The sequence below is a fragment of the Antennarius striatus genome, chromosome 8 (assembly GCF_040054535.1).
Source record: "Antennarius striatus isolate MH-2024 chromosome 8, ASM4005453v1, whole genome shotgun sequence".
NCBI lineage: Eukaryota > Metazoa > Chordata > Actinopteri > Lophiiformes > Antennariidae > Antennarius > Antennarius striatus.
Genome location: NC_090783.1, coordinates 14269524 through 14280069, shown reverse-complemented (window position 1 = coordinate 14280069; position 10546 = coordinate 14269524). Strand labels below are relative to the sequence as shown.

Below are 10546 nucleotides of genomic sequence, written 5' to 3'. Positions count from 1 at the left end.
ATGAATTTTGCGATATAGTCCCCCCTGTATATGTACAGTGCCTTGCAAAAGTATTGGCCCCCCAAGAACTTTTTGACATTTTGTCACATTTCAGGCTTCAAACTTCAAGATAACAAACTGAAAATATTTATTAAGAACATCATGTGAGACACAATCGTGAAGTGGAACCAAATTTATTCAACATTTTATATTGTGTTTACAATAAAAAACTGAAACGTAGGATGTCCAAAAGTATTGGCCCCCTTTGAATTAATACTGTACTTTGTACAACCTCTTTTTGCTGCGATCACAGCCGCAAGTTCTTTTGGGTATTTCTCTATAAGTTATGCACATCTTGAGACAGAAATATTTGCCCATTCCTTCTTACAAAACAGCTCAAGTTCCTTAAGGTTTGATGGAGATTGTTTGTGCACAGCAATTTTCAGATCTTCCCACAGATGCTCAATTGGATTGAGGCCTGGACTTTGGCTTAGCCATTCTAACACCTTTATATGGTTACTTTTAAACCATTCCATTACAGATTTGGCTTTAAGTTTAGGATCGTTGTCCTGTTGGAAGGTGAACCTCTGCCCCATCCTCAGGTCTTTTGCAGAGTCCAATGGATTTTCTGCCAGAATCACCCTGTATTTGGTTCCATTCATCTTCCCAGTCCCTGCTGGAGAAAAGCAACCCCAGAGCATGATGCTGCCATCACCATGTTTGACGGTGGGGATGGTGTTTTCAGGGTGATGTGCAGTGTTACTCTTACGCCAAACATAACGTTCCACATTCAGCCCAAGAAGTTCCATTTTGGTCTAATCTGACCAGAGCACCTTGCTCTTCATGTCATCTGTGTCTCCCATGTGGCTTCTTGCAAACTCCAAATGGGCCTTTTTATGGTTTTCTTTCAGAAATGGCTTTCTCCTGCCACTCTTCCACAAAGGCCAGATTTATGCAGGGTATGACTAATAGTTGTCTTATGGACAGATCATCCCACCTCAGCTGTTCCATGTCTGCAGGTCATCCAGCGTGATCATGGGCCTCTTGGTTGCTTCTGCTTAATTTCCTCCTTGTTTGGGCTGAAAGTTTAGAGGGATGGCCAGCTCTTGGTAGGTTTGCAGGGGTTTTATGCTCTCTCCATTTTAATATTAATGCTCGCATAGTGCTCCAGGAGACTTTTAAATATTGTGAAATCTTCTTGTAACCCATTCCAGCTTTGAACTTTTCCACAACTTTATCTGGGACCTGCCTGGTTCTTTGGTTTTCATGATGCTGTTTGTTCTCCAGTGTTCCTTTCACAGACCTCTGAGATCATCACAGAGCAGGTGCATTTAAACTGAGACCAGATGACACACAGGTGCACTCTGTCATTGTTAGTCATGTAGGTCAACATTGGATCATTCAGAAGTCATCAGGGGAATTCTGGAGTCGGTTAACTGAGCTGAGAGAACAGGGGGCCAATACTTTTGCACATCCTACTTTTCCGTTTTTTATTTGTAAACAATATAAAATGTTGAAAAAATTTGGTTCCGCTTCACAATTGTGTCTCACATGTTGTTGATTCTTGAAAAATATTTTCAGGTTGTTATCTTTAAGTTTGAAGCCTGAAATTAGGGGAAAATGTCAAAAAGTTCTTGGGGGGCCAATACTTACGCAAGGCACTATCTACTGGGAGTGTATGAGTCGCCATGTACTTCATCTCTGGTAACAGTACCACTCGACCATTATGGAGATTTTTAATTTGCATACAAGTGTTATATTGTTTAAACTCATGGCTGAAAACATTTCCTGTAGGAGATTAAATGAGAATGTTACTTCTGTCAAGCAATAGAACAGCTTTTCTATATACAGGAAGTCCTCAAGAGACATTAAACTTACATTCATAAGTAACTACTGTAGTTCCCCTTTCTGCCAAAGCCCACGTCGAACAGCATACCATTAACACTCCATAGCTTATGATTTCACATCATGTTAAGATAATCCTCCTCAGTGCACGAAACTGTCCACTTAGGAGGATAAAATTAATTTAGCAGGGGTAGATGTTAAAGTTACATTCCGACAATACTGTATTTTATTTCATATACAGTATGTGTTGTTTTTCCATCCATCTCCTAATCACCGCTTTACCTACTGTCGGGGGTCATGGGGAGCTGGAACCTATCCCAGCTGGCTTAGGGCGTGAGGTGGGGAAAACTCGAGGCATGATGCCGTTGCTCCACGGAGCCACACAGACATACAAACACACACTCTCACCTACGGCCAATTTGGAACCGGACAATTAACCTGAAGCACATGTTTTTGGAGGTGGGAGGAATCCGGAGAACCTGGAGAGAACTTGCGCAGACAAGGGGAGAACATGCAAACCACCCACAGAACAGGACGAGAACCCGGAACTATCTTGCTGTGCAGCAACAGCACTACCCACTGCGCAACTGTGCCAACCATGTTTTTATGGCCTGTTCTAGTTTCTGGTAAGTCTTTCAGAATAGTTCTTTTGTTTTTAGAGTAGTAATCGTATTTAAATGACCTCAAATAGTAATTATAGATTGAAATTTAATGAATAACGACTAACAAATATCTTACGAACAACTTTCGGAACCAATTGTGTTCATGTGTTGAGGACTACCTGTAATTTAAAATCCTTACCAAGACATACTGTAGATGCTCCAATCTCCTTGTTTATTACAAACCACTTTTACATATTCAAACAAAAAAAGTGTACAGTGTGTGAGTCATCCATTTGTCTCCTGGTAACATTGATACAATATGTGCTAAAACCAGTTTGGTTGTTTCCATCTCTCTAGTAGCTCTTCGTAGACTCGTATGTATCAGGAAAAGGGAGGCTGACGTGTCCACTTCCAGCCACCAGAGGCAGTATTCCAGCATTGGGAACAACATTCCATGACAAAGTCAGAGTGATGTTCTTGTTGCCTCTGTGGACAAAATATGACTGAGTCACAATACATAACAGATTTCTAGTGACAATTTTACACATGTAGTAAAATCCATACAGACAATGGCGGCATAATAATGTACCTGAAGGAGCATCCTCAATTCAAAGGCCACAATCTTCAAAGGCTCTTTTACAGAGCCGCAAAGAATACATGTTTTCAATCAACTTCAGCTTACGCTATGCAAAATTTCAACAATATTTCTTTACAAAATGTGAAATATAAAAGCCAAAAATGAAATTACACAAACACTACAAAATGTGGTGTCAATTACAAAAAGGAGCGCGAGTCTTAAATCCTCATCAAAATTGGTGCTCACATCCATCCTGAAAGATTCACTTGCGAGATTGGCCTGCTGAGTGAGACTACATCCAAAATGTACTTAAGATGGATTTAAAGATTTCCTGTCAGGTTCAGGTTCAGATTTCAGACATCACCTTCTTCAGGAAACCCACCACAGGTGCTCCAATGTTGCCCACACACACTGGAGCAAAGCACTGGCAGGACCTAGACACACCCACTTCAGGGAAGGGGTGTGGTGAGCTTAACTTCATTTGCATTTTTAGCCATACACACATCTGAAACTAAAACACAGGGGTATACAGGCATTCCAAAAAACATGAGCCAAGTAATATTTTAGGAAAAAAATCTTCAAATGTATATTTTGATGACTTCAGAGAAATTTTAAAAAAAAATTACTAAGCGTATGAGAGAATTCAATTTACCTCAAAGAAGTGCATCCCTGGGATGTGCTTCAAGAAACATTTGTGCATCCCAATATGACGTTTATGCATCCCAAAAGTAATAACAAAATATACGGTTGAAGCATAAGAAAGGATTGAGTTTTACCAGTAGTACAATATAAACACTAAGCAAACTTACTTTAAATCATTCTATTAATAACGACGTCATAACTGTTTGAGTAAAAAGAACAAAAACAGTAAAATTATATATTACTTTTATCAAAATGGTAAAGCTTGGTAATCATCCAAAAACTGTTTTCTAAATACAGAAAAATCTAATAGTTTTTTTCTTAACTTTTGCTTTTCACTCAATAGGTTTCTTTAATTCATATACTATATTCTCCTGTGGAACTGGAACCAAGCTGGAAGAGCCTTCTCCACACAAATTTCAGTAAAAATCTTGTCAGTAGTATCTGTCTCTTTTTCCCCTTCTGATTCCCTTTTTTCCCTTCTGATTGTTTTTTATGCAAGTAAGCACTCATTGTCACTTGGTTTTTCTCCAACTTTTGCATCTTTTTCAGAGGCATGGTGATAATCATCAATCCACCTTTATTTGTGAAGTGCTTAATCGCATTAGCAGACGTGCTTTAATAGACATACAAATGCAACAGGATGCTTATGCTTGCTCTGGAGGGTCTAACTCCTCATTTTCACTGCAGCGTGTAAAACGAACAGACATTTAGTTGCCGTTTGGTCAACTTTAATAAGGCAGAATCACGCAGGTGAGTCTCGTGACAAGAAACTCGCATGAGATCAAAACATAATTGCAATTTCTGAGTTCGAAAGAAATATTTTTGTTGAATGGAAGTGCATTTAAAGCTTGCATCCCAGGGACACATGCTGCCTGACAATCGCGCATACCTGTCAAAAAATGTGTGTACAGACGCAAGGACGCACGCAAACGAGAACGCTGAGTATAATACTGGACCTCTAAGCACTGTGAACACTTATCCCTGAGAAAAAGTGATAAACCATCTAATCAAACATAAGGTGTGTTTTGAAACAAGAAGCCAAAAGACATAATGGAATGATTTCCATTTGCCTCACTGGAATTTAATGACTGGGACATGTTACTACTTGTGACTGGATCACACAGAACAGACTAAGTCCAGATGTGAACAGGCACTTGATCAAAAATGTATGCCGACTACCTAATCGCAGATTGCTATTAGATAATGTAGAGTATGTGTGTATGTGTGTGTGTGTGTCTAACCTGAGTCCATTCCCATCATCAAAGAAGAAGTATTTTGATTTTGTATCTTTGAGGTTCAGTTTGGTGTTTTCACCTCGAAGAACAATCTTGTCCCAGAGCACCACCTGGTTCAGAGACTGAAGCATGCGCACGCACACGCACACACACACACGCACACACACACACACACACATCAACAAAAATGTGTAAACCAAAGATTATTTTCATCCGCTGTTCCAAAAGGTTTAGCCTTAAGCTCAATGCTCTCATGAAAACTGCACTGTGCAACAAGATTAAATTCACTGTCAAACCATAATTGAGAAAGGAATTTTCTAGTTCTTGTCATTACAGCAATTAAAGGGTTGCAATGAAAAGAAAGATCATGTTTGAGTTGAAACGATGTGAGATATGAAGCTAATGCATTTGAAGAACAACCATAAAAAAACAATTGGTAAAGCAGGTATAAGAACTTTTAAGTTAAGTTTTAATTATCAAGACGTGAATGGTGCTTCCCTGACTGATAGATGACATCTTTAATTTAGTTTATTTTGTGATATCATCACAAAATATATAAATGCATGGATTTGTAAGACCCTTAATGGTTGGATTTGAAAGGCAGTTTTATTCCCTCTTGCTAACAGCAGCAGAAGTGAAAGATTCTTTGTGTCCACGCAAGACACAAACAGTACGTTCAGGCATACACAGACACACTATATACAGTATAACACATGGCTTACATAGGCCAAGTGTGTGGAAAAGAATGACATCACTGTTGTGTATATTACCAGTGATGAATCCCAATCTAAAACCATTGAACATCTGTGACTGGTTGAAGGAGTGCCACACCATGAACAACCACCAGGCTGCAGCAACTCTGGAAGCTGCGATGGATGTATGGGCCACCTCTGACCGGATGACATCATCTGACAGGATGACATCATCCAGTGGTGGTTGGGCCCATGAGGAGGAGGATTACTGCCATCAACAATGCTGATGAGACACACTTACAACTGGTTGTGCATAACGTTTAAAACTGCATCTGTGTCACCTGAAACATTTACTGTGCTTACGTTTTTTGGTGTTGTTTATGCTTAGAAGAAGTATAATTTATTTATCCCGCAAGGGAAATTACATCGTCACTCAGGTTAGTATAGTATACAGGCCCCCTGAACACAGCACACAAGGGGGCCTGTAAGCATGCAGTTAGTACATACAGGTACACATCAAACTATACATATCAGGAGGCAGAGTGACGGGCAGCGGCTTCTGGAACGTAGCCCAAATTGAGTTGCTTGTGGGGGGGGACGGCGCCTTGCTCAAGGGCGCCTCGCTCAAGGGCGCCTCGCTCAAGGGCGCCTCGGCAGTGTTGACTCACACTCGGTTGGATGTTCTGGCGGGAGAGGGATTCGAACCCCCGACGGAGGGGCGTTCCTGTCTTCAAGACGATTGCTCTACCGCTGAGCCACTGCCGCCCCAGGCTTACGTTACTCATTAAGTTAGTAAATTCAATCATAATGGTGTATTCCCTCCCTTTCCTAAACTAGGACGAGATGGACTTCACTCTTTTGCAAATGTAAAATTGAATCGCTGTAAATATTACCAAATAGCAAAAGGCAACCCTATGAAATGAGGTAGTTTTAAAGTCATGGTATGGGCCTACACATAACAGTACAAGTTATACATTTTCCTAAAATGAGACAAAATCATGTAACAATTTTGTATATTTTAATGCGTTAGCCAGGTTTATTGACAGAGTATTAAAATATTCCCTCACATTACGAACACAATGTGCATTTTTTGCAAAATAGACTACAAAGAAAATAATACAAGCATACACAGCGGTGTATTTATATCTCCCTGAATATGTCTGATAAAGATGGAATAAAATCAACATTCTGAGATTCATGAATTTGGAGTACGTGGCAACGATGTTTACTGCTCTGTTTTGGTCTACGAATAAAGTGAACAGTGAGTGTAGAGATGAGCGAGTACACCACTATCTGTATCTGTTCAACCATCTAAATTATCTGTATCTACTCGGAATAGGTAGGACTTAAACCGGAAGTGGGGGTGGCTTGACCAGAAATGGGTGGGACTTAAATCAGTACATTATTTGAAGTCTGAAATTGATAGGGATTGATCAGTAGTTGCTATATTTATATTCCCCCTAGGGGAAATTAGTGGCACACTCTAGTGTTAGTAATTTTACACATGCATATATATTTAGTGTACAGGCCCTGAACACACACAAACACACACAAGGGGGCCTGTACGCATGCAGGGAAGGTAGAGAGGCAGGCAGCTTCAGCTTGGTGCACCCAAATGAGCAACTTTTAGGGGGGGGGACAGCGCCTTGATCAAGAGCGCCTCGGCAGTGCTCCAGAGGTGAGCCAACACCTCCCACTGTCAGCTCACACTCCGGGTATTTTTTTCTGGGCGGGAGCGGGAATCGAACCGCCGATCTTAGAACATTGGACGACCCGCTCTACCAGTGAGCCACTGCTGCCCCAGGAATGAATAAAACGCATGCGTTAGGAAATTATGCACTACAAAGTATGCATGAACAAGAATTGCCATACTCAACATAACCTTCTAATTTTTTTTCTTCTTAATTTTTTTTTTTAAATGATCAAACTGGGGGGATTTTTAAAAAATTATTTTTTACCACCTAATGTTCTTGCCATCTTTTTCCCAGACAAAGTTAAATGTTAAGGTGTGTGTGTGTGTGTGTGTGTGTGTGTGTGTGTGTGTGTGTGTGTGTGTGTGTGTGTGTGTGTGTGTGTGTGTGTGTGTGTGTGTGTGTGATACTTACATTGCTTTCTGTGGCATACTCAGCCGACAGGTAGAGAAAGAGCTGTTTAACATTCCAGTCAAACACCGGGTCCAGGTGTAGGAACAGCTGAGGAAAAACATCTGAACATCTCCAAATCATCCTGAACAACAAGCGATGTCTACCGGGGTTCTGAGGACAGAACTGAACCATGTGATGGACTGAGAACTACGTTACTCTGATCAGCAATAGTCGAAAGGATATCAGCTGAAAGGTCGAAGGTGATGAAACCCAGATCGCTGCGCTCTCTGGACCCCGTGAAGTCATCAACATTCTTCCTGGTGAGTCGGAAGAAAGAACAAGAAGAAGACTTCAGGGAGAAACAGACTGATGAACACAAAGATAGCCGTCAATGGAGAGCAACACGGTGGCAGCTCGGTAGGCGTCGGCTTCACCATTAAGATAATTTGTGTTACATCTGTAGACGCGTCCAGCGCTAACAGCTGCGGAACAACAGTGAGTCTTACAGCATGACTTTAGCGACGTGTACATCCACAGGAACTCTTCTGTCTTTGAAAGCTGTCGTAACAAAGCAACCGAAAGTTAAGGCCGCCATGACGCTCAGAGAGAAGGCGAACAAAGAGTTGGCTCTCGACAGAACAGTATTCATGTTTAAATAAGAGCTACGGGAATGATAAGACTAATATTAAAGAAAAGACGAATGTTATACGCAGTCTAAACGCGTCAGCTAGCTACCGGCTTCTTCTTCTGTGGTGGTATTTTCTGGTTGGCAATCAGCGCCTCGGAGCGTTACCGCCCCCTGCTGGACCACGTGACAACACGAGAGTACAACCAGATCACCACACGACGACTCTCAACTACAATTTTTTGCCAGTAGGTTTGTTCCGAACAGAAACCGTGTTATAACGTTTCCAGCTTTACGTTTCACCCACGAATTGACATTCCTGAACCGGTTACAAAAAAACACACACAAACATATATAGTTCCCTAACCGGTTACTAACGTGACTTGTAAATATAAATAGGTAGGTAACTTTAAGACTTTTAAATCGGCAATTAGTTGACATACTGTAGATAAGTCTCTACAGTAAACAGGACAACAGCACTGATCCAGTTACGGAACAGAGGATGGAGAATCAAAGGATGATGGAGAAGCTGTGACAACTTATGATGCAACATAGTTTGCGTACATCAGAGCCTACCGAGGCGCCGATGTACGCAAACACGTGAAGCTCTGAACAAAGCATCTCGTGATCGGTCAAGAACAGAAAGAAAACACCGATAAAAGTCCGGAGTGTCAGAGGAAGTCCACCGAAGGAGAATAATTGTTACAAAGCACTGGCAGTCCAGGGAACTCTGCTCTGAAAATTAATTAATGTCTAAATTAAACATTATTTAAGATTGACAAACTGCTATGAATATAACCAAGATTGGGAGACAGTCTTTTCCTTGACTGCTGGTGATAAGCCTTAACTTCTCTCTGCTGTCATCATGCATCGAGTGAATGACAAGAAGGGAAGCATGAGGTCTGATATTTTTTTCAAGAAGAAAGAAAAAAACGGTATCAACCGGTTACAATTATTTTTGAATAACTAATTCTGTTCAAGAACATTAAAAATATGAAGTTTCTGGTTTCATTCCATATTCCATTAATCGGTTCAAAAGCCTGACTAAACATCCCAAGATCTCTGTGAAACCTTTCCAAACAGTCCATGTCTTTTCAGTTCCTCCATGTATTTATTACATTTCATTTGTATGAAAAACGTTCTTGATTATAATATGAAGCTGGACTTGCTAGGAGTGTGTGGTTCATTTCAGAGTTTACTGGCCTAAGGCTTTGTTCCCTCCTGTTCCTGCTTTTCTGCTATTTTGTTTTCTTACACCCAATATAAAGGAATTCTATAGCTACCATTTCTATCGTATAGACAGAAATGGTAGCGATGATCGTTGATCTTTTCAGTGTTTATGGGGCAGCAGTCCACAGGGACTTGGCTTAGGGACCGGAGAATGGCCAGCTCATGTCCAACGTGAACCAAAACTCTAGAGCATAAGCTGGTAGCTGGAGAGGTGTCTGTTCACGTCCTGAGCACTGGTGAGGTGCCCTTGAGCAAGGCACCAAACACCACAAGCTGCTAATAGGGCTTCCCATCACGCAACCATCTTTCTATTACTCCATGTTTACAGGCCCTGTGTGTGTGTGTGTGTGTGTGTGTGTGTGTGTGTGTGCATGTGTGTGTGTGTGTGTGTGCGCGCGTGCGTGCGTGTGTGTGTGTGTGTGTTTCGAGTGTAAAGACAATTTCCCCATTTGTTGGTTAATAACGTTAAATATATTCTGTGCGGAGTTTGTATGTTCTCCCCGTGTCTGTGTGGTTCTCCAGCTTCCTCTCACCTCTCAACCTGGAACCGCCTTGCTGTGCAACGACAGCACAACCCAAGGCACCACCGTGCTACCTAAATCAATTTAAATTAACATCATTTACAAATGTGAAGTACATTATGGTGACTAATTCAAATTTAATTTTAAAAAATCCAGTTGGCTGGGATAGGCTCCAGCACTCCGTGACCCGTGACAGTGAACAAAGCGGGCATTGAAGATGAATGAATGAATGTCCTGACAAATAACAAGCAAAGGCCAACATTACCACGACAGCAATGTCACATGACACAAAATCGTCATAAAAACAAACATTTAAAAAAAAAAAGCTTCTGGATTTGCCTTTTCATCTATCCCTTGACCAGCAACTATAAATGAGATGATCACAATCATTTACAAGAAAATGGATGGGTGGACTACAGTTAAAATAAAATGAAAAATAGCATTTTCAAACAATTCCTAATAATTGATAGATGTTAATGGAGTTAATTGAAGGCATTAAGCTAGAGATTGCGTG

At 41.0% G+C, this 10546-nt stretch overlaps 1 protein-coding gene across 1 annotated transcript; it reads right to left on the bottom strand.

The window, feature by feature from the left end:
* Window positions 1–2635: 2635 nt before the first annotated feature.
* Window positions 2636–8422, bottom strand: spcs3 (signal peptidase complex subunit 3). Its single transcript, XM_068320847.1, has 5 exons — window positions 8163–8422; window positions 7900–7973; window positions 7678–7754; window positions 4887–5002; window positions 2636–2912 (listed from the first exon to the last, which is right to left on the bottom strand). The coding sequence occupies exons 1-5, from the start codon at window positions 8303–8305 to the stop codon at window positions 2780–2782; spliced, it is 543 nt and encodes a 180-aa protein (XP_068176948.1). The 5' UTR covers window positions 8306–8422; the 3' UTR covers window positions 2636–2779.
* Between the last annotated feature and the right edge of the window lie 2124 nt (window positions 8423–10546).

Coding starts and splice junctions, on each gene's coding strand:
- spcs3 (XM_068320847.1), bottom strand. CDS start 8,305: ATGAATACTGTTCTGTCGAGAGCCAACTCTTTGTTCGCCTTCTCTCTG. Junction 5,003..7,677: donor AGTATGCCACAGAAAGCAAT/GTAAGTATCACA, acceptor CGCATGCTTCAG/TCTCTGAACCAGGTGGTGCT. Junction 2,913..4,886: donor GATGATGGGAATGGACTCAG/GTTAGACACACA, acceptor TTTTGTCCACAG/AGGCAACAAGAACATCACTC.